This window comes from Tamandua tetradactyla, chromosome 3 (assembly GCF_023851605.1).
Source record: "Tamandua tetradactyla isolate mTamTet1 chromosome 3, mTamTet1.pri, whole genome shotgun sequence".
NCBI classification, from domain to species: domain Eukaryota; kingdom Metazoa; phylum Chordata; class Mammalia; order Pilosa; family Myrmecophagidae; genus Tamandua; species Tamandua tetradactyla.
Genome location: NC_135329.1, coordinates 185,484,041 through 185,508,669, shown reverse-complemented (window position 1 = coordinate 185,508,669; position 24,629 = coordinate 185,484,041). Strand labels below are relative to the sequence as shown.

Here is a 24,629-nt window from a genome sequence, read left to right as displayed (position 1 = left end):
CCACTCTCGTACTGTCTTTGGACATCCTTAAATCCTACCCCTTAATCTTGTTTATCTTCCATAACGATATTTCTTAGAGTTTATAACTGTTTTTTGTTTAGTATATTTTAGTTAGGGGACAACTAGATGATAGAAGATTCATGTTATAAATGTGGTGTGTCATTGACATTTAATCTTAAAGATAGTGGATATTTTAAGTGAGAATTTGTTAGTCTGACCTACTCTTTTATGGTGTACATATTTTTTTACAGATATATTAGTTAAGATATATAATAAGCAGTTATAACAGAGACCTCAAAATAAGTATATAGGATTTATCTTTCTGTCACTGAACAGTTAAGAATTAGGTGTGTTTCACAGGGCTGTGCTGGGACCTGTTGCTTTGCTACCCCGAGGCTGCTAATGTTACGGCATTATTGAAGCTGGTTCACCAGCACTTCATCTGATTGCCACACCCAATCATTTTTAATGGCAAAACCCAGAAGCCACGCACATCATTTTGGCTCACATCTTATTGTCAAGGACTTAGTCACTTAGCCGCACCTAACTGTAATGAAGCCTGAGGAATGTAATCTCTAGCTGAGCTTCCATGTGCTTAGCTAAAATTCAAAGTATTCTATTATCAAAAAGGAGAGGAGAATGGATGTTGGAGGACAATAAGCAGTCTGCTCAATTTGCCTCTTTGGCCACCCAAATATTCTTGTATTCCCTTCTTGTATGTAAAACATATAACTTCTTCAAGCAAAGTTACAGTTCCATGGTAGTTTCTGGTCCTTATAATTAATTAGACATAATAATTAATAATTAATTAGACCTTTTGCTCTGGCAATGGAGTAAGGTGCTTGGTAGTATCCAGATTCTGCTTTCTGATAGAAGCTTCCTTGTCCCCTTGTCCTCCAGAATGCCTATTTTTGCTTTTTTGGGAATTATTTCTTGTCCATTATTCTTTGTCTCTATATCTGAAGTGGTTGTGCTGGCTTGAATCTTATGTACTCTGGAAAAGCCATGTTTTAATCCTGATTCAATGTTGTAGGGCAGAAGCTTTTGGATAGATTATCTTCACAGAGATGTGACATGCTCAATTGTGGTTGTGACCTTTTGATTGGATGGAAATGTGACTCCACCCATTCAGGATGGGTCTTAATTAGTTTACTGGAGTCCTTTAAAAGAGGAAATATTTTGGAGAAACAGCAAAGCTGATGTAGATGTTTGGAGATTGAGACAGAAACAGCCCGGATACTAAGCAAGGACTCACAGAAATAGTCAGAACCTAAAGAGAAGAAATCTCTAGCCCTGGCAGATGCTAAGCTAAGAGATGAAATCCAGAGTTTTATACTGGAATATCAGAAGCTTGAAACTGGGAACAAGGACTAGCAGATGCTAGCTACATGCCTTCCCAGATCATCCCTCCTTGAGCCAAGGTATCTTTCTCTGGGTGCCCTAGTTAGGACATATTTATGGCATTAGAACTGTAAACCTGTAACTTATTAAATTCCCTTTTTAAAAGCTATTCCATTTCTGGTACATTGCTTTCTGGCAGCATTAGCAAACTAATACAGTGGGTAATGGAGAGTATATCCTTATTGGAAGCTGCACAGTATACTTATTCTGCTTTCTGGTGGTGCAGGATAAGAATATGTTAGGATAGAGTATTTTAGGCTTGCAGTGCTTTGTTTTTTTTTTTTTTGTTTTTTTATTTTGCTAATAGGGTTCCCTCAAAAATGTGACTTCCATTCTGTTTGCCTCCAGTAAGTTCTCTGTGAAAATATCATAATCAAAGGTCTTTATTATTGGACTATGCATTAATTTTGAATGTGGCCCAGAGGCACAGACAGCCTTTCACAGAAGAGCTATATTCCCTTAATTTTCTGCTTGTAAACAGACTAATTCTTGCCTAAATTCATTTACTTCTTATAATCGTAGGCTTAAAGAAGTAAGGAATAACTAATACATTACAACATTATAATATTTTCTAACTGTTGCTGCTAGGGTGAGAGGTTTGGTAGGCATATGGTGTCCTTTTTAAATGTTCCTATTTTGTCACAGCATAGCAAGAATAGCCAGCCTATAAAATTTCTTTCCTATCTTCTGTCCTACTGCCAAGTTAATACCATTCCTTCTGCCCTACTGCTAAGTTTTGGGGTTTCTCTTATGGCCCACCCCATTTGTGGTAATAATTTCTGTAACATTTAGCATAAATGCTAAGTTCTTATAAGGAAGAGACTTAAAACTACATTGCTCAAATATGGTTTAACTGTTTTTTCTCATGATGATCTAGGATGGCTTACTTGCTCTGTTTCCATGAGGTAGTTCAGAGACACCAGGACTAGGAACTTAGGAAGTACTTTTAGGATTTTAAAGATTCTGGTCCAAAATGCAACTGTAGTTTCTCAGTAAAAAGCAATGAAATTCTGTGTAAGACACGTTGGAAACAAAAGAAACCTTTGTACATATTCATAAACATGTTTATAGAGATACAGATAGGCAGAGAGATAGATCATACACAGTTGCACTTAGATGTAAAAGTTTTGTGATTCCAACCATGATGGAGTTACTAATACAACACTTTCTCTCCAGAAATAACTAGAAAACTGTACAAAATATATGAAACAGTTACTAATTTGGGACAAGCAACAAACATTAGCACTGGGAAGAAATTCAGTGATTCCTGAGAAAGGGGAGGCAAATGAGGTAAACCCATTGGTTTGCCTTGGTGTTCTGTCTGGAGACACTTTCTGTTTTGTGGTGCAGAAAGATGGAAGCCAAGCACAGCACAGTGGTCTTGCTTGGTTGAGACAAAAATTAGTACTGGGGAGACTGAGATAGTTAGATTTAGTGATGCAGAATACTGAAGAAAAGGGATCTATGCATAGAAAGAGCTTTAGGAATCTTTATGTGGTCCTCTTGAATCTTTTGTTGAATATTAAACTATATCTGCACAGGTAAAGCTCTATAAGGGCAGGCATAGAACTGTTAGGAAACTGTAACATGAACAATTCCTAGAAGTTGAGAGATGTTTGAGCTCTAAGTGAGTAGAGAGAACTTAACACCTGGAGCGTTCACTAGAGACTCCAGATTCCACTTTCTCCAGGTTCAACTTTTGGGAGTAGGGTTAATTAACAGTAGCATAATGACTACTCTTAACAGCTGCCCTAACAAAGTTTAAAAGCAAGTTGAAAAGATGAAGTGGTTCACTAAGTTACATAATAAAAAATTTAATAAAAAATTATATAAAAAAATTATATAATAAAAAAAAAATTTTTTTAATAAAAAATTATAATTTCCTTAATAAAAAGGAAGACCACAAATGTATTCAATTATGTAATGTTCATAGTGTCTGTGACTACCACTAGACTTGTGAAAAGTAGGGAAATGTGACCCATAACCATGAGAAAAGTTGATCAATAGATAGAAACAGATCCAGAAGTGACAGAGATGATAAATTTGGAAGGCAGAGACTATTGGTACCAATACTATTTTTACCAATGGTTTCACACCCGCAAAACATGGATTAAGACTTGAATATGTCTTTTGTGGGGTACATGATTTAATTTGCAACTGAAATTATAAAATGTTTTGAGTTAAATAATAATGAAAAGAAAACATTAAAATTTATGGGATGAAGTTGAAGAAGTGATTTGTAGAAATTTATTGCTATAAATGTTTTTACTAAAAAAGAAGAAAGAAGTGTATTATCTATGTCTCCTACTTAAGCTAGAAAAATGAGCAAAGTCAAAGCAAGTAGGAGGATAAAATAAAGTGGAAATCAACAAAATAGAAAACAAAATAGAGTTAGTAAAGCCAAAAAGCTGGTTCTTTTAAAAGATTAATTAAGTTGATAAGCTTCTATTTAGATTGGTCAGGAAAAGCATTACCAATATCAAGAAAGAACTAGGTGCATCAATATAGATGTTATAGACATTAATAGAATAATCAGGAAATATTATAAACAACTTCATGAAAATAAGCCCAACTCAGATGGCATGGACAAATTGCTTGAAAGACATAAATTACCAAAACTGATACAAGAAGGAATAAAAAACCTGAAAAACTTTATATCATTGGAGAAATTGAGTTAATAATTAAAAACTTTCCCACATAAACTCCAAATCCAGATGATTTCAATGATTAACTTTATTAAAATGTAAGGAATAAATCATTCCAATTCTATACAAACTCCTTTACAAAAAATAGAGGAGAGAAGAGTTTATAATTGTGGGAGAGCCAAGATGGTGGCTTAGTGAGGTGTGGGATTTTAGTTCATCCTCCAGAGCAGCTAGTAAATAGCCAGGAACAGTACAGAACAACTTCTGGGGCTGCATCAGTGACTAGACACATAGAGTACACCAGTATGAACAAGCTGGACCAGCTGTGATGCCACCCAGAACTGTGAGTGCCCCAAGCTGCAGTGGCTGGTGCTCTTCCCCCACAAGCTGTTTCCCAGAGGGTAAAAGAAAGAGGCTTTACTAACAGCAAGGGGCTAAACTCCACCAAGCTCCAATTTCTGGAATTAATTAACAAATTCTGACTGCTAAAAATAGGCCCCACCTCAACGGAACCAGGAGTAAAAGCAGAGGTTGCTTGTTTATGCCCCAGGCAGAAGGGGCAGGGTTGATGGAAAAGGGAAAACAAAATGAAATAAACAAAAAGCGGTTTCTTTTTGGCTTAGACAGCACAAAATACTTGAAAGGGTCTGGGCCCTGAAGGAAATGAGGGGGCACATAGGACTAGAAGATACACAGAGCAACGTACCAATAAGCTCTTGACTGGCAAATCCGAGAAATAGGGGTCCTGCTCGGAAAAGGATTTTTCTTTTCTTTTCTTTCTTATGGCTGTGTTTCTATGGCTTGACTGCTCTTTACATACAATTGCAAGGCTTCTCAGGCTCCAACTGCCCCAGAAAGGGCAGAATTAAGCTTGTCTGGAGGCTGTACCTTCCCCAGGAGAGGGGTTGGGCTCAGCTCGGGTGGAATCCCGAAAGTCTTTCAACCTCCTGGGTCTCATCCTCAGGAAAAACTGATGCAGGTGAGTCTTTCCTCCTGGGAGGAGGCCAGCTTAGACTGGGAAAATCTGACTGGGGTTATTAAACCTAAATAGACCCTTCTAAGGGGGAAAAAGGCACTATACAGTCAGGGCAAGAAACAAGAAAATAAGAACTGAGAATTTTTGATCTGTTAAAACCTAAGCTTGAGGTCTAGAATAAGCTGAACTGAATGTCAAAGAACAGGTAGACAATAGAGTCATCCAGCAAGAAAATCCAAGGTAAAAAAAGTGAAAACAATCTCTAGAATAAATTAATTAAGGAAATTAAATGCCTAGACGCCAGCAAAAAATAATGAACCATACTAGGAGAATCAAAGATATGGCCCAGTCAAAGGAACAAGCCAACAATTCTAATGAGATACAGAATTTGAAACAATTAATTCAGAATGTTTGAACAAACATGGAAAATCTCATCAAAAATCAAATCCATGAATTGAGAGAGGATATAAAGATGGTAAGGAATGAATAAAAAGAAGAAATTGAAAGTCTGAAAAAACAAATCACAGAATTTATGGGAATGAAAGGCACAGTAGAAGAGATGAAAAAACAATGGAAACCCACAGTGTTAAATTTCAAGAGGCAGAAGATAGGATTAGTGAACTGGAAGATGGACATCTGAAATCTGACAAGCAAAAGAAAATATAAGGAAAAGAATGGAAAAATATGAGCAGGGACCCAGGGAATGAATGACAACATGAAGTGCACAAGTATACATGTTGTCAGTGTCCCAGAAGAAGAAGAGAAGGAACAGGAGGAAAAAAACTAATGGAAGAAATTATCACTGAAAATGTACAACTCTTATGAAAGACTTAAAATTACAGATCCAACAAGTACAGTGTACCCCAAACAGAATAGATCCAAATAGATGTACTCCAAGACACTTACTAATCAGAATGTCAGATGTCAAAGAGAAAGAGAGAACTTTGAAAGCAACAAGAGAAACATAATCCATCACATACAAGGGAAGCCCAATAAGACTATGTGTAGATTTCTCAGCAGAAACCATGGAGGTGAGAAGACAGTGAGATGATATATTTAAGATTTTAAAAGAGGAAAACTGCCAACCAAGAATTCTATATCCAGCAAAATTGTCCTTCAAAAATGAGGGGGAAATTAAAACATTTTCAGACAAAAAATCACTGAGGGGACTTGTGACCAAGAGACCTTTAGAAATATTAAAGGGAGCACTAGAAACAGATAGGAAAAGACAAGAGAGAGAAGTGTGGAGAAGAGTATAGAGTAAAGGTAAAAAGAAAAATTAGATATGACATTTAAAATCCAAAAGGAAAAATGGGAGAAGAAAGTACTGCCCTTACAATAATAACACCAAATGTTAATGGATTAAACTCCCCAATCAAAAGACATAGACTGGCAGAATGGATTAAAAAACAGGACCCATCTATATGCTGTCTACAGGAGACACATTTTAGACCCAAGGATAAAAATGTTGAAAATGAAAGGTTGGGACATGATATTTCATGCAAACAACAATCAGAAAAGAGCAGGAGTAGCCATACTAATATCCGACAGATTAGACTTCAAATGTAAAACAATTAAAAGAGATAAAGAAGGACACTATGCGTTAATAAATGGAACAATTCAACAAGAAGACATAACAATCATAAATATTTATGCCCCAAACCAGAGGGCTCCCAAATACATGAAGAAAACACTGAAAAGAGAAATAGATACATCTACTATAATAATTGGAGACTTCAATTCCCCACTCTCATCAATGGACAGAACATCTAGACAAAGGATCAATAAAGAAACAGAATTTGAATAATGCAATAAATGAATAGACTTAACAGACATTTATAGAACATTAAACCCCACAACAGCAGGATATTCCTTTTTTGTCAAGTGCTCATGAATCTTTCTCAAGAATAGACCATATGTTGGGTTACTAAGCAAGTCTCAATAAATTTAAAAGATTGAAATAATACAAAACATTTCCTCAGGTCATAAAGGAATGAAGTTGGAAATCAATAATAGGCAGAGGGCCAGGAAATTCGCAAGTATATGGAGGCTCAGTAACACATTCTTAAACAACCAGTGGGTCAAAGAAGAAGTTGCAAGAGAAATCAGTAAATATCTTGAGGCAAATGAAAATGAAAACACAACATATCAAAATTTATGGGATGCAGCAAAGTCAGTGCTAAGAGGGAATTGTATTGCCTTGTTCTAGTTTGCTAGTTGCCGAAATGCAATATACCAGAAACGGAATGGCTTTTAAAAGGGGAATTTAATAAGTTGCTAGTCTACAGTTCTAAGGCTGAGAAAACGTCCCAATTAAGCAAGTCTATAGAAATGTCCAATCAAAGGCATACAGGGAAAGATACCTTGGTTCAGGAAGGCCGATGAAGTTCAGGGTTTCTCTCTCATGTGAGAAGGCGCATGGCAAACAATCAGGGCTTCGCTCTCAGGTAGAAGAGCACATGGCGAACCTGGCATCATCTGCTAGCTTTCTCTCCTGGCTTCCAGTTTCATGAAGCTCCCTGGGAGGCATTTTCCTTCTTCATCTCCAAAGGTCACTGGTTTATGGACTCTCTGCTTCATGGTGCTGCAGCATTCTCTGTGCTCTCTGAATCTCCTTCATTGTCCAACAGGTTTCCTCTTTTGTGGGACTTCAGAAACTAATCAAACCCCACCAAATGGGGGACATGCCTCTACCTAATCCAGCTTAACAACCGCTCTTGATTAAATCACATCTCCAGGGAGATGATCTGATTACAGTTTCAAACATACAGTATTGAATAGGGATTATTCTACCTTTATGAAATGGGATTTTGATTAAAACATGGCTTTTCTAGGGTACATACATCCTTTCAAACCAGCACATGCCTTAAATACCTACATCAAAAAGGAAGAAAGAGCAAAAATTGAGAAATTAACTGTTCACTTGGAAGAACTAGAGAAAGAACAGTTAACTAACCCCAAAGCAAGGAAAAGGAAAGAAATAATGAAGATTAGCACAGAAATAAATGAAATTGAGAACATGAAAACAGTTGTGAAAATCAGCAAAACCAGAAGTTGGTTCTATGAGAAAATCTAGAGAAAGAACAGCTAATTAACCCCAAAGCAAGGAAAAGGAAAGAAATAATGAAGATTAGTGCAGAAATAAATGAAATTGAGAACATGAAAACAGTTGTGAAAATCAACAAAACCAGAAGTTGGTTCTATGAGAAAATCAGTAAGATAGATGGATCCTTAGCGAGGTTGACAAAAAGAAGAAAAGAGAGGATGCAAATAAATAAAATCAGAAATAGAAGAGGAGACATAACTACAGAAATAAAGGAGGTAATGAGAGGATACTATGAACAACTCTATACTAATAAGCTAGACAGTGTAGATGAAATGGACAACTTCCTAAAAGGCATGAACAATCAGCATTGACTCAAGAAATAGACGACCTCAACAAACCAATCACAAGTAAAGAAATTGAATTAGTCATTAAGAAGCTCCCAAAAAAGAAAAGTGCAGGACCAGGTAGCTTCACATGTGAATTCTACCAAACATTCAAGAAAGAATTAGTACGAATCCTGCTCAAACTCTTCAAAAAAGTTGAAGAGGAGGGAAGCTTACCTAACTCATTCTATGAAGCCAACATCACCCTCATACCAAAGCCAGACAATGACACTGCAAGAAAAGAAAATTGCAGACCAATCTCTCCAATTAATATAGATGCAAAAATACACAACAAAATTCTTGCAAATCGAATCCAGCAGCACATTAAAGGAATTATACACCATGACCAAGTAGGCTTCTTCCCAGGTATGCAAGGATGGTTCAACATAAGAAAATTAATTAATGTCAACAAATCAAAGCAGAAAAACCACATGATCATCTTGATTGAAGCAGAAAAGGCATTTGACAAAATTCAGCATCCTTTCTTGTTGAAAACACTTCAAAGGATAGGGATAGAAGGGAACTTCCTCAACATGATAAAGGTAATATATGAAAAACCCACAGCTAACATCATCCTCATTGGGGAAAAACTGAAAACTTTCCCCCTAAGATCAGGAACAAGACAAGGATGTCCACTATCACCATTGTTATTCAACATTGTGTTGGAAGTTCTAGCCAGAGCAGTTAGACAAGAAAAAGAAATACAAGGCATGAAAATTGGAAAGGAATAAGTAAAACTCGCACTGTGTGCAGATGATATGATACTATATGTTGAAAAACCCTGGGAAATCCACAGTAAAACTGCTCAAGCTAATAAATGAGTACAGCAAAGTGGTAGGTTAAAAGAGCAACACTCAAAAATCTGTAGTGTTTCTGTACACTAGTAATGAACAATCTGAGGTGGAGGGAATCAAGAAAAAAATTCCATTTATAATTGCAACCAAAAGAATAAAATATTTAGGAATAAATTTAACTAAGGATACAAAAGACCTATACAAAGAAAACTACAAGAAATTGCTAAAAGAAATCACAGAAGAACTAAATAAACAGAAGGGCATACTGTGTTCATGAATTGGAAGACTAAATATAGCTAAGATGTCAATTCTACCAAAATTGACTTAAATATTTTATATATATTATAAAATCCCAAAAACTTACTTTTCAGAAACAGAAAATCCAATAACCGAATTTATCTGGAAGGGCAGAGTGCCCCGAATAGCTAAAAATATCCTGAGAAAGGAAAATGAAGTCAGGGGTCCCACAGTACGTGAGTTTAAGGCATATTATGAAGCTTCAGTGGTTAAAACAACATGGTACTGGCATAAAAATAGATATACTGACCAATGGAATCGAATAGATTGTTCAGATATAGACCCTCTCATCTATGCACAATTGATTTTTGATAAGGCAGTCAAGCCAACTCACCTGGGATACAAGTCTTTTCAATAAATGGTGCCTAGAGAATTGGATATCCACATGCAGAAGAATGAAAGAGGATCCATATCTCACACCCTATACAAAAATTAACTCAAAATGGATCAAAGACCTAAGCATTAGATCTAAGACCATAAAACTCTTACAAGAAAAGGTAGGGAAATATCTTATAAATCTTATAATAGCAGGCAGTTTCCTATATAGCTAGGTATCTACTCAGAGGACATGAAGGCAAGGACACAAATGGACATTTGCACACTGATGTTTATAGCAGCATTATGTACAATTGCCAAGAGATGGAAACAGCCCAAATGTGCATCAACAGAAGAGTGGCTAAACAAGCTGTGGTATATACATACAATGGAATATTATGCAGGTGTAATATAAAATAAAGTTATGAAGTATGTAACAACATGGATCGACCTTGAGGACATTATGCTGAGTGAGATTAGCCAGAAACAAAAGGACAAATACTGTATGGTCTCACTGATATGAACTAACATTAATGAATGATTCAACTTGGAGAATTTCAGTTAAGGACAGAGACCAACAGGTGATAGAAATAGGGTGTATATAGAGTAGTTGGAGCTGAAGGGACACAGATTGTGCGACAGAACTGACTAAACATTCAGAACTGGATAGCACAATACTACCTAACTGAAATACAATAATGTAAATACACTGAATGAAGTTGAATATGAGAGTGAGAGGGGGAGGAGGGCTGGGGGCACAAATGAAATCAGAAGGAAAGATAGACGATAAAGACTGAGATGGTATAGTGTAGTAATGCCTAGAGTGTACAATGATAGTGACTAAATGTACGAATTAAAAAATGTTTTTGCATGAGGAAGAACGAAGGAATGTCAATATTGCAGGGTGTTGAAAATAAATGGTAATTCATATTTTAAAACTTTGACTTATGTGTGAGACTAAAGAAAAAAATGCTTATTTGGTACAAAATTTATAGTTTGACTAGTGAATCTCCTAATAAAGCTGAACACCGTAAGTACATGGAAACTTGGGTAGGGCATGAGATTTTGTAGGTTCGTCCAGAGTGATGCCCTGATAAATCCCAGAGTGATTTGAACAGATATTATAAAAGTATTTGCAAAGTTCCCTTGAGGAAATGGTGAGAAAGAGTGAAAATTCAACTTCCCCATTTGGAGAAGGCCTGATATTCTCCCAAGCAGTGAGGACAATAAAATCAATAGACTGAGCCCTCAGTCTTGGGGTTTGTTCATATGATAGACTAAGCCTACTTAAAATTAGGCCTAAGAGTCACCACCAGAGAACCTCTTTTGTTGCTCAAATGTAGCCTGTCAGCCATCACGGCAAGCAAGCTCACTGTCCTCCCCCTCTCTACGTGGGCCATGACTCCCAGGGGTATAACTCTCCCTGGCAACGTGTGATAGAAATCCTAGAATGAATGGGGACTCAGCATCTAGGGATTGAGAAAACCTTGACTGAAAGGGGAAAGCGAGAATGAGGCAAATTGTCAGTGGCTAAGAGATTTCAAATAGAGTCAAGAGGTTCTCCTGAAGGTTATTCTTACTCATTATATAGATAATCCCTTTTTAGTTTAAGGTGTATTAGGGAGGCTAGAGGGAAGTGTCTAAAACTGCAGAGCTGTGTTCCAATGGCCATGTTTCTTGAGATGATTGCATAATATAGCTTTCACAAAGTGACTGTGAGTGTGAAAACATTGTTCTGATGTTCCTTTTATCTATAGTATGGACAAATGAGTAAAAAAATATGGATTAAATATAAATAAATAATAGGGGGAACAGATGTTAAAATAAATTGGGTAGAGGGAAATACTAGTGTTCAATGAGAGGGAGGGGTAAGGGGTAAGGTATTCATGAGTTTTTATTTCTTTTTCTGGAGTGATGTAAATGTTCTGAGAAATGATCATAGTGGTGAATATACAAATATGTGATGATATTGGGGGCCACTGATTGCACACAAAGTATGGAATGTTCATACATTAAGAATGTTTATGTTGTATGTAGCTTGGTTTTATTAATTAAAAAATAATAAAATAAAAAAATAGAGGAGAGAATATTTCCCAACTCATTTTTTATCTCAAAACCAAACATTACAAGAAAGCTGTAGACTAATAGCTCCCTCAAAAATGTATGCAAAAATCCTTAGTAAAATATTGGCAAATAGAATAGAGCAAAATATAAAAAAAAGATAATAAATCATGATCAAAGGGCTTTATACCAGGAAGCAAGATTGATTTAATGTTCAAAAATCAAATAATAAAGGAGAAATAGTATGTAATAATTTCCATTGATACAGTGCAAGTATTTGGCAAAATTTAAACCCATTCATGATAAAACTGACAGCAAACTAGAAATAGAAGGGAACTTTTTCAGTCTGATAAAGGACATTCACAAAAAATCTGTTGCTAACATCATATTTAATGTTGAAAAAGTGAATGCTTTCTCTCCAAGGTGAGGATATTGACAAGGATATGCACTCGTATGACTTATAATCGATATTATTCTGGAATTCTAAGCCAGTGCAATAAGGTAAAAAAAACAATGAAACACATCTAGATTAAAAAAAAAGAAATAAAATTGACTTTATTTACAGTTGACATGATCATATAAACAGAAAATTCCAAGGACTCTACAAAGCAGGTTACCAAAACTAGTAAGTGAATTTAGCTGATAATAGCATATGAAATCAACTGTATTTTTATATAGTCACATCCAAACAATTAATGCATTTATAAACATTAGATACATAGAGATGCATTTGTAAACATACTCAAAACGTAGCTGAGAGAAGTGAACAATACATAAATACATGGAGAAATATATTGTAAGCATGGATTGGAAGCTGTCAGCTGCAACAGTGCATGTAAAGATTCAGTACAATCTCAAGATCAAAATATGAGCGGTTTTTGTTTTTATTTTTAGGTAGAGGTTGACAAGTGGATTTTCAAATTTAGAATAGTCATAATGATGTTGAAAAAGAGCCAGTTTGGAGGAATTATACTATTTAATTTTAAGAATTACCCTAAAGCTACAGTAATAGTAATAGTAATAGTGTGGTGTGGTGTAGACCTAAGGTACCTAAGATATATATATATATATGTATGTATGTATGTGTAAATGTATATGTGTGTGTGTGTGTGTATATATATATATATATAATACAGTATTATAGGTTGTCTTTTATCTAGTCAAAGATAGTCTTTAGCAATTAAAGGAAGCTCTGTCTATTAAAGGATAATAGAATCTTTTTAACAGTTAGTGCTCTAACAACTGGATATTTTATAGAAAAAAATGAGTCTAGATCCTTACCTCACAAAATACACAAAAATTAACTTGAGTTGGTGCATAGATCTAAATATAAAATGAAAACTCTAAAACTTAAATATAAAATGAAAACTCTAAAACTTCTTGAAGGAACATGAAAAAATGTTGACTGTGTTAGGCAAAGTTTACTTAGGATATAAAAAGTACTAATCTCAAAGGAATATTTGATAAATTAGACTTCATCAAAATTAGTGTCATTTACTGTCCAAAAGACAGCGTTAGAAAAATAACAGTGTAAGCTACAAACAGGGACAAATTATTTCAAATGCATATAGTCTGACACAGGACTTGTATCAATTATGAAAAGATAACCCAATTGAATATGGGCAAAGGATTTAAACTGATGCTTTGTGAAAGAAAGTGGGAAGCATTAAAAAAAAAAAAAAGATAAACATCAGAGATTGGAAAACTACAGCCCATGGACTAAATCTGGCCTACAGTCTCTTTTTTTTTGTAAATAAAGTTTATTGGAGCACAGCTGCCCGTTTGTTTATACATCATCTCTAGCTACTTTCATACAGAGTTGAATAGTCGTATATACCCTGTGGCCTACAAAACCTAAAATATTTACAACCCATCTTTACAGAAAAAGCTGACCACCTGTCCAAAGGAACCAAATTCCAGGGAGGGATGAAATCTCCCTAGTAAGCAAACACCACTGGAACATTTTGGCTTAATTTAATATCTTTTTCTTTGCTATCATACTTGATTCATTTTATTAATGAATTAAAATCGTTGTGTTTAAGAAAAAAATAATTTAGGCAAGTCACTTTTCAGGTCTTGGTACCTGAGGATGTAATGTAGATCTATTTTATTCTGAGGAACTACATTTCAAGGTCAAAGCAAGGACCTAGTTTCATGATGTCAGCAAGTAGTTAATACCAAGAGAAATTGTACTCAAAACCACCTAAACAACTTGTATTTATTTCCTTCAGTAAGTTAAATGGTAACTTCAAGCAAACAATTGGGGATGGAGATGGAAGGCATATGTTTCCTTCCTTTGGGGAATGGGCTGGTCTCTTTCACTGCCCAGGCTGCTGCTCATTCCTGCTCAATGCTTCTAGTGGTCTCCACTCACAGATGTCTCTGACCTGATCTTCCCTTGAGGTCATAGGCACCTAATGCTCAGCGTGTGATGGTCTGTTATCTGATCAGTGCACTTCAGAGAGTTGAAGGGAGTCAGTTTTCTTTGTGGTTTGGCAGGCCAGGCCTATATGCTAATTGAGGAGGAGTCTGGATGCTCTGGATTTCTTTTCATTTTTACTGGTTCAGTGTTGCATCAGCTATGTTCTGATTGTTACTCTAAGTTAAATAAGCAATTACATCATTGGTTATGTAAGTTGTTTACCTAAAACCTGCTTTGACTTTGGGTGTTAACAGGTGTTAATCTCCTTTGAGCGAGATAGCCATATGCTTATTTGTAACATGTTCAATATCTTAATTATTTTTTAGAAAAAAATGTTTTCAAGCAAACATATATTTTGGGTGGGAAAGCCTGTTTATCAATTTTAAGAAGAGCGAATAGATTTTATTCACTCACTCCTAATAAAATATAGAATGAAGTATCCTTTACAAAAAATTCATTTCATGCATCGCAAATCTCCACCATTATTGAGCTTAATTAAATTTAATCTGATATCGCTCTCAGCAAAGAGTACTGAGAAATGTAGAGCAGTACAGGAAATATTTGGAAATCAAAATTATCTTTATACCACACTTAGATTATTATAGTTGCATTCTAATTTGTTTTTTTTAGTTCTTCTCATGTCCCACTATGATATTTTCACTACCTAGTAGCCAGAGTGATTGGAAAAAATTTTGTTACTTCTTTGCCAATATCTTCCACTTGGAATAATTCTAAAAACTTTACCCTCACCTGTATAAGGTATCAGAAAATGTGACCCTTGCTTTCCTCTCTAATCTAATAATTGGCATTTTGTGATATTAAATACTGACTGTGAATAGTGTATTTTGAATAGGCTTTTTCTTTCGTTTTGTCCATAGTTATGGAAATAGGATTTAAAGGTTTCAGATTCACAAAATCACAATAATGACTAGAATCTGAATAAGTAATATGGAGAGAAATCCTAATTATATGAAGTCTCAATCATATTGTATGCTATTAGAATCTTTTAACAAAATAGTCTTTTGGGAGCATTGACACAATGTAAAATCCTGTTGTAATAAATAAATTCCATATAGTAAGTTTATAATTACTGTGTTTTGTTTATCTGACAACAAATGATCTCATAAAATAAATGTTTTCTCTGACTGCAGTTTATGATAGGCATTCCATTATGTTAAATATATTTGTTAGACAAAGTTTTTTTTTAATAAGGTTCTTATGTTTTGCCATTACACAGTTATTCCCCTACTGTTATATCTTCAATTTCTGTTATGTTACTCCTTACTTGGCAATATGTATCTCCCAAACACAGACATAAACATAGATTATTAATTATCCCAAACACATACATAACACACAAATCACCCATAGTCCCATTTTGTTCTGTTTGGAGTGGTTGAAATGTTTTCATAAAGTTACTTACTTGTAATTTCATGAACTATGGATTAGAGCAGTGCTATTGCCAAGATAATACAAGAGCTAGGAAGGGCAGGGGTTCACCCTTATTCTCAAATGCACATGAAAGAAATGCTTTATGTAAGTTCTTTGTTATCTCTTGGCTGTGGCTCCTGGGAATCAGGTTTCTAACAAGGTGTTTATCTTAATAACCATTTTGAGACTTCTATATTTGATAGGCTTATTTGAAATGCAGCAGAGCATTCATTTTTAAAAATAATTTTTGACAATTTCTTTACATTTGTTTTGATTTTAAGTATTTAATTAGCTAATAATAATGGCTGTTTTTGCAAGTGAACATTACTTATAGTAAAATGGAATATACTGCAGTTTTTTGCATTAATTTCAATCTAGCACAGTTCAAATGACCTGCCCAGAGCTTGGCATCTACTTAGCTATATAAGCCTCATGTTACAGTCTTTAACATAGTGTTAGTATTGTCATTCCTGTTTCCTTTCTTTTGGTGGCCCACCCTCATTTTAGTCCTTCAGCGTTAAAAGGTATTAAGTGGCAAAAGGGTATTATTCTACTACTGATACATAAAAACGGGTGTTTGTAGGGTGGGAAGTAAAGAAATTAAATCTTTCTGTGTGATAAGGTGATGTGCCATTCTTCCCTAACGTAATTAAATGTTTTGTAAAGGGAGTTGGGATTGTATGACAGGAATCAAGGAAGATATTAAAGCCGTCTCTATGAAAACCTGATTACCTTTGTGCTTTGGCTAACAGTATTTGTTTTGTTTACAGTAACTGTAGTACTGAGTGGAAGTGGCTTGTAGACAGAGCAAGAGTTGGCAGCCGATGGACTTGGCTTCAAGCCCAGATTTCAGAACTAGAATACAAAATCCAACAACTAACGGATGTACACAGGCAAATACGTGCCTCCAAGGTATCGTCTGTTTTCCTAATTTTTTAAAAAGTTATTACTGTTTTAATTTCTCCTCATTTTCCAGGCAAAATAATTCTTAGAAAGCTTTATAAAAATGTAGCTAGCTTATGTTAAGATTTCTGATGTATTAATTGCTATGTGTTGAAGCTTTCTTTTACAGTGCCTTTGTTTTAACCACGATCATCCTGTCGTGCATTTTGAGCAATTCAGAACTCCTTGATTGGGTTCTAGTTAATAGAAATGATTTGCATTTTAAAAATTTGTTGGGGTTTATTATAACACATGTTAGAAATTCTTAGTGTATCTTTTTGGGATCTCCCTAGGATTTTTAGTTTCTTTATTTTGCATTAAGAAATATTACAAACATATTAAAAGTTGTACACCTGTGTACCCTTCCCCCACTTTATCAAATGTTAAATTTTTACTGGTTTGAGTTGGTTTTTTAGAGTAATACAGCATTATTTGGACAGTTGAAGTATTATGCATATTCACAATTGACCCATTTTTTTCCTTTTTGTGAAAAATAACACATATACAAAAAAACGACAAATTTCAAAGCACAGCACAACAATTAGTTGTAGAACAGACCTCAGAGTTTGGCATGGGCCACTCTTCCACAGCTCTAGGCCTTTACTTCCAGCTGCTCCAAGACACCGGAGACCAAAAGAAATATTAATTTAGTGATTCAGCAATCATATTTGTTTGTTAAACCCTATCTTCTTTGTATAACTCCACCATCACCTCTGATCTTTCTATCCCACTCTAAGAAGCAATAGTTTTAATGTACTTGTTCCTAAATATAGTGAAATCGGGTCTCAATGTTATTAACCAATAAATTTTTTGTGTGTCTAAGAATAAACTTTTTTTTTTTATCTTTCATTCACTTTATTGGGTTGTTGTTGTGTGTGTGTGTGAATGCTTGTGTGCAGGAATTTGTTTTAAATTTGAATTCTATTCCTGGTCATTTGTAAATATTACCCGAATCTTTTCTCGTGTTGTAGCTTATCTTTTCTTTTTTTTTTTTTTCCCTTAAACGACTTTTTTTTCCCTCTCAAACTAGCTTTTCATTTTGTTAAGTGAACCATTTGTTGAGCAGAGATTGTAATTACTATCTAATTTTATGAATTAATATTTTCCTTTATGTGTTGTACCTTTCTGTATCTTGTTTAAGAAATCCTCCCCTGATATTTATTTTTGTGTTTGCTGTGAGGTAGTGACTTTCCTCATTTCTATGCTGACAGTCAGCCTAGCAACTTTAAAAAATTTATGGAAGCTCATTCCTGACTTGTAATAGTACTTTTGTCACGTACTGTTTCCATAAATGTATGTCTATTAGTGAACTTACTATATCCTAATTGTGCAGCTTTATAGGTTTTGCTCTATAATAGAAAAGTCTTCCTGTATTATTTTTAAAAGTTTTCAGAATTTGTAAAAGAATAAGTTTTGGATTTTGTTGATCTTCCCTTATTTATTTTCAATCTCGTTTTTTGTTTTGTTTTCATTAGGTTTACTGTATTATTGTTCTTGTGTTTTAGCATCTTGACTTGACCTAACAATGCTTATTTTCAGTTCATATTCATTTACCATTTTGAGTACATACCACATATTTAATTCTTTCATTGTCATTTAGTTCTAAATATCCAATGTGATTAGCTTTTTTAACCCAATGGTTATTGTACATCTCAATATTTGCAGATTTGTAGTACTTATTTTATTGTAATTTATTATTTAAGTGCATTGTAGTATATGAACAGATTGGCCTGACTGGATTTCATTCTTCATGAGTTACTTTTGCAAATGCTCATTGTGTAATAGAAGAAAAAAAGAATCCATGTTCTTTCATTTGTTTATTACATAGCTCTTTCTATATATTTAGATTAATTTTGCTTTTTGTTGTATATATTTACAGTTTCTTTACACATCTTGACCTGATTTCTAGTTTTGTTAAATTTCCCCCCATCATTTTTGATTTTTAAGTTTTCCTTACAGTTCTTTAATTTTGCTTTTTACATTTTGAAGTAATCCTTCTTGGTAGGTACAAATGTATGATTGTTGTATTTTCTTGGTGAAATTATTTCTTTTATTATTATGTAGTACCCTCTTTGTCCCTATTAAACATTTTCCTTTTAAGTTATATTTTGTAGGATGTTGCTATACCTAAAATAACTTTCTCTACTGGTTAGTATTTGACACGTTACCATTTTTTGGTTGTCCTTTTATTTTTCATTTCTCTCTGCTGGGTTTTATTTTAGGTGTTTCTCTTATAAGCTACATTTGGCTAGATTTTGAAAAATCCACTCTGCTTAGTTGTTTTTTTTTTTTGATATTTGCTTTTATTTCTCATCTCTTTTTGCTTGTTTCTTGTTTTTTACCTCTCTTTTTGGATTGGTAATTTACTTCATTCTTTTATTTCTCCCTATAACCCGTTTGGAAGGTGTACATTATATTCCTGATCTTTAAGTAAAAAATACATTATTACATTATTAATGTAGGAAATATATTTCTCTTTAAATTTTTAATTTTTAATTTTTACTTAACTACAAATTGTTATAACAATGACTATAGGTGGTCATAACTTTTTTTTTTTGCTACCTGCAACATAGATCTCAAAATTATTTACTACTCAATGAATATATCTATTCTACTTTACTTACTTTTTTTTTACAGCCACTAATTAATTACAGCTGCTAACCAATTTCATTAATAAGTATGCATACTATTCCTTTATGTGTTCAACCTATAAAGTTACCTTACAGGTTAAACTGTTTTTATAACAAATAATATTATTATATAGATAATATAGAGGCTTTAAAAAGATAACACATAATACTTCAGAAATGAGGGGACAGATACAAGTGGGTTGGGTAGCTTGGTTCTACATAGTCATTCAAGCACTTGTATTCCTTCCATCTTGCTGTTCTGCTCTCCTCTAGGGTATGTTCCCTGACTGCCCTGTTGAGCAGGGTCATCTCTGCATTACAGCCCTTGGGAAGAAGGAAGCAGAAGCACAGAACAGTTTGCCTTTAAGTTGGAGATGACTTGGAAGTTGTACTATGAATCACGTTTCATTGGTCCATATTTAGCCATATGGCTACAACTAAATTTATAGGAGGGTTGGCTGGATAATATAGTCTTTTTCTAGGAAGTTGTTTGCCTAACTAAAACTATGGTAGGGTGGAAGAAGAAGAGATTAGACACTGGGAAAGAGTTTGCAGGTATATCACTACTTGCTGAAGATTATTCTTAAGTTATTTATGATGTTCTGAGGACATTTAGATTGCTTTGTCTTTCTAAGTCTCAAAATATCTTTATTTTACCCTCTTAAATGGTATCTTAGGTTATTTGATGTTCTGCATTTTTACTAACAGTTGTCATCTAATTATGTTTTTATCTTTCTTTATCCTATTTGTTAATTTAAAAAAAGACTATACTCTTTTTAACTGAACAGTTCAGTGAATTTTGACAAATATATACAGTTAGTAACTATAACTACCGTAGTCACCATATAGAACGTTTCCATCACTTTCAAAAAGTTCATTCCTGCCACTTTGTAGTTAGTCTCCTTTCCAGGCACCTTTGCTCCTTGCAACTCCTGATCTGCTATCCCTGCAGTTTTATCTCTTCTAGAATTTTGAATAAATTGAATCATAAAGAAAGTAATCTCTTATATCATAAAGAAAGTAATATCTTATATTCTTTTTCTTAATGTACTGCTTTTAAGGTTTATCTTTATTCTTATTTTTGAGTAGTGTTCAATTATTTGATATACTATGATTTGTTTATTTGTTCACCAGTTGATGGAAATTTAGGTTATTTCTATTTTTGGCTATTAGGAATAATGCTGTTCTGTTCATTCACATATATGTCTTTGAGTGGACATATATTTTTATATTTTCAGAATGCATTTTTAATCTAGTCTTACAATTTTGTTCAAGTATAGAAATTTCTCTGCTATAAATTCAGATTTTGGTACTGTGCCATTTCATTCCTGTTCTCTCCCTCTTGCTTTAAAAAATTTCCAATAGATTGAGAAGCTCAAATAAATTTTTCATTTCCTTTAACTGCTCTTTCATGTTTTATCTCTGTCTCTCTATACTAGAGTGATTTTCTTTTAATTCACTAATTCTATCTTCACCCATGTTCTGTCTGTTATCCTATATATCAGCTTTTACTTTGTCTTCAAACTTTTCATAATATTTCTAATTAGTTATTTTTCAAATCTACCTGAAAGTGGATATGAAAGGGAATAGAATGATTCTAGAAATTCAGGGCCTTGCAAAGTTGGGAAAATTCCTGCTTTTAGACTCCATATTGTAAGAGATAAGACTGAGAAAGCCGTTGAGCAATGAAGGACCAGTATGACTCAGAGTAAATATCACACTAAAGGTATGATGCCCAGTAAAACCAGTGAGCTGGATAAAATTCTCCTGGCAAAGTTCAGACTTAAGAGTGTAGATTTTCCATCAAATCCCAACGGTTTTACTTAGTCCCAGTTAAGCAGAGTGTGGTAGTTAGGTTCAGGTGTCAACTTGGCCAGGTGAAGGTGCCTAGTTCTGTTGCTGTGGACATGAGCCAATGGTATGTGCAGCTCATCTGTTGCTGATTATATCTGCAGTCGGCTAGGAGGTGTGCCTGCTGCAATGAATGATGTTTGGTTTAATTGGCTGGATGCTTAAATGAGAGAGCTCAGCGTAGCACAGCCCAAGCATACCTCATCTCAGCACTTTCAATTCAGCCCAGGCCTTTGGAGATGCAGAAAGGAATCACCTCAGGGAAAGTTATTGGAACCCAGAGGCCTGGACAGAAGGCCAGCAGAGATCACCCTGTGCCTTCCCACGTAAGAAGGAACCTCAGTTGAAAGTTAGATGCCTTTCCTCTGAAGAACTATATGTAAACTAAATAAACCCCCTTTAATTGAAAGCCAATCCATCTCTGGTGTGTTGCATTCTGGTAGCTAGCAAATAGAACAGCAGAGAAAGAGGAAGAAGGAAAGGGTGGAGTAAGTAGGTTGATAATAGGCTGAAAAAAAAAAGATCCTTTGAGAATGTGTACTGTAGAACTATGGGTGTGATTGTTGCCCTACAGAGCTGCCTGAAATCAGATATATAGGAAGTCTTCAGAATTTCTCGGTGAGTTGCAGTGCCCAAAAAACATGAGACTGGTCTGAAAAGAACCTTTTATTATTCAGGACTTAAAACAACTTTCTATGAGAAGTAGCCTGAGATCTTTACAGTCCCAGAAGAAGGCATGATTATGAGTTGATATTGACAGTGAGGGTGTAGAAAAGGGAAAACTTTCAGAGGCAGATTGAGGAGCCGTAGAGAACAGACAGAAAGCACTCTTAAGGGAGCAAAAATTAGGAAAGGGAACTTCTAGAAAGTTCTTAGTTATCTTTTTGAATATATTTTCCTCTTTTCATTTTTTTTCTTCTCCTACTGGAAGCATATTAAGATCTTCCTTTGGCATTCTCATTCTATTTCCATGTCTCTTAATAGTGATCAAACTCTTTGTGCTCTCATGTTTGATGATTTCCTCAGGTCATCTTCCAGTTCATTAATTCTGTCTGGTCCTTCACTGCTCAAAGACTTTCTCAGTCTTATCTCTTAACCTACATATTACATTTTACATTTATTGACAGTATTTTTCATTTTTAGTAAGTCTGTTTGGAGAGTTTTTTAATTTTTTTTTTTCTTTTTAGGTTTATGATTCTTTTTTCGTTCACATTGTTGTTCTATTATCTGAGATTATTTGAATACTAATCCTTTTCTTTGTTGTGACTTCTGGCTCTTACACATGTGAATTGTTTCCTCATGTTTATATTGTATTGTGAACTTAACTTTAAGAGACATGTTCTTTAGTGAATAAAAAAAGTATTTGCAAAGTCCCCTTGGGGGAATGGTGAGAAAGAGGGAAAATTCAACTTTCCCAAGTGGAGAATTCTTGATGTTCTCACAAGCAGTGGGAATAACAAAAGCGATAGGCTGAGCCCCCAATCTTGGGATTTGTTCGTAATGAACTTAACCCCACAAAGGATAGGCTAAGTCTACTTAAAATTAGGTCTAACTGTCACCTCCAAGAGAACCTCTTATGTTGCTCAGATGTGGCCTCTCTCTCTCAGCCAACACAACAAGCAAACTCACGGCCCTCCCCCTTTCTACGTGGGACATGACTCCCAGGGGTGTGAACCTTCCTGGCAACATGGGACAGAAATCCTAGAATGAGCTGGGACTCAGCACCAAGGAGTTGAGAAAACCTTCCTGACCAAAAGGGGGAAGAGAGAAATGAGTCAAAATAAAGTGTCAATGGCTGAAAGATTCCAAACTGAGTGGAGTTTATTCTTATGCATTAAATAGATATCACCTTTTTAGTTACGGTGTAACAGAGAGGCTGGAGGGAACTGCCTGAAAATGTAGAGTTGTGTTCCAGTAGCCATGTGTCTTAAAGATGATTGTATAATGATATAGCTTTCACAATGTGACTGTGTGATTGTGAAAACCTTGTGTCTGATACTTTTGTCTACCTTATGGACAGATGAGTAAAACATATGGATTAAAAAATAAATAAATAATGGGGGAACAAATGTTAAAATAAATTTAGTAGATTGAAGTGCTAGTGATCAACGAATGGGAGGAGTATGGGGTATGGTATTTATGAATTTTTTAAATTTCTTTTCATTTCTTTTTCTGAATTGATGCAAATGTTCTAAGAAATGATCATTATGATGACTATACAACTATGTGATAAAAAAAGAATGTTCATATTGTATGCTGATTGGTTTTATTAATAAAAATACAAAATAAAAACGAACAAACAACAACAAGAAAAGAGTCATGTCCTTTTCGGGGAATTCCATGGGACCTGACTTGAGGCTGTAGCTTTCCAGATCATTTTGCCTTAGTTTAGGCCAGACACCCTAAGGTATCTCCATCCAAGGACCTATTTTTGGGCATTCAACTTTCAAAACTCATCACAGTAAGAACCTGTGGCTTATGCTCTTAACATAGACTCATTTTCATCCAGACATCACACAAAGATAGAGTGAGTACCTTTTTAATTTTCCCTTATTGCCTTGTGGTGTGGCTTTTTTCACTGATTTACACCACATCTTTATTCAGGGCTAAAACTTTGTCTTGTTTCCCTGTATGAGTTTTAAATCCCAAGCTTTAGTGTTAGCTAATATCCTCATTGTTCTGGTGTTTTGTTTTGTCATTTTTTAGACCTGTAGACATTTTTCTTTCTTCCTTTATAATTTAAAGTAATTTGTTGTTATTTATTCTTATGTTATGTACAGCATTTCTAGCTGTTTGGACTGGGGGATTTTAAAAGTCAAATGCATCCATTTTAAATGTAAAATTTGATTATTTTTGACAAATATATACATTCATGTAATTTTATCTACAGTTAAGGGTATCAAATATCCTCATATCCCCTCTCCCCACCATCCAGTCTGCAGATAATCACTGATCTACTTTCTGTCAGCATAAATTATATTTGTTTTTTCTACAGTTTGATATGAAGGGACTCTTATAGTATATACTCCATTCCTTGCATGCAGCATCAATTTTTTTTTGAGATTCATTCTTGTTTTTGCGTTTATCAACATTTCATTCTTTTTTTGTTGCTCTGAATTAATTAATTAATTTGGGTTGTTTCCAGTTTTGAATTATTATGAATAAGAGTGCTATGAATATTTTTTATAAGCTTTTGTGTAGACATATATTTTTATTATTGTTGTATAGATTTCTTAAGTGGAATTGCTGGATATTATTGTAATATTTGAATTTTTAAGAAACTACCTTGCTGTTTATTTTAGTGATTGTATCATTTTACACACCTGCCAACAGGTTGTGAGGATTCTAGTTCTGACAAATCCTTGCAAACTCTTAATAATATCATTGTTTTAAATTTTTGTCATTCTTATAGATGTGTGGAGCCATACCATAATT

General features: G+C 34.5%; 1 protein-coding gene across 6 annotated transcripts in view; it reads left to right on the top strand.

Moving 5' to 3' along the window:
* Positions 1 to 24,629, top strand: part of KANSL1L (KAT8 regulatory NSL complex subunit 1 like) — a 169,914-nt gene that overhangs the window by 47,859 nt on the left and 97,426 nt on the right. For all 6 annotated transcript variants that reach the window (XM_077154961.1, XM_077154962.1, XM_077154957.1 and 3 more), the window contains one exon: positions 16,542 to 16,683. In XM_077154961.1, the coding sequence (XP_077011076.1) occupies positions 16,542 to 16,683 (142 nt within the window). The remainder of the gene's footprint in view (positions 1 to 16,541; positions 16,684 to 24,629) is intronic.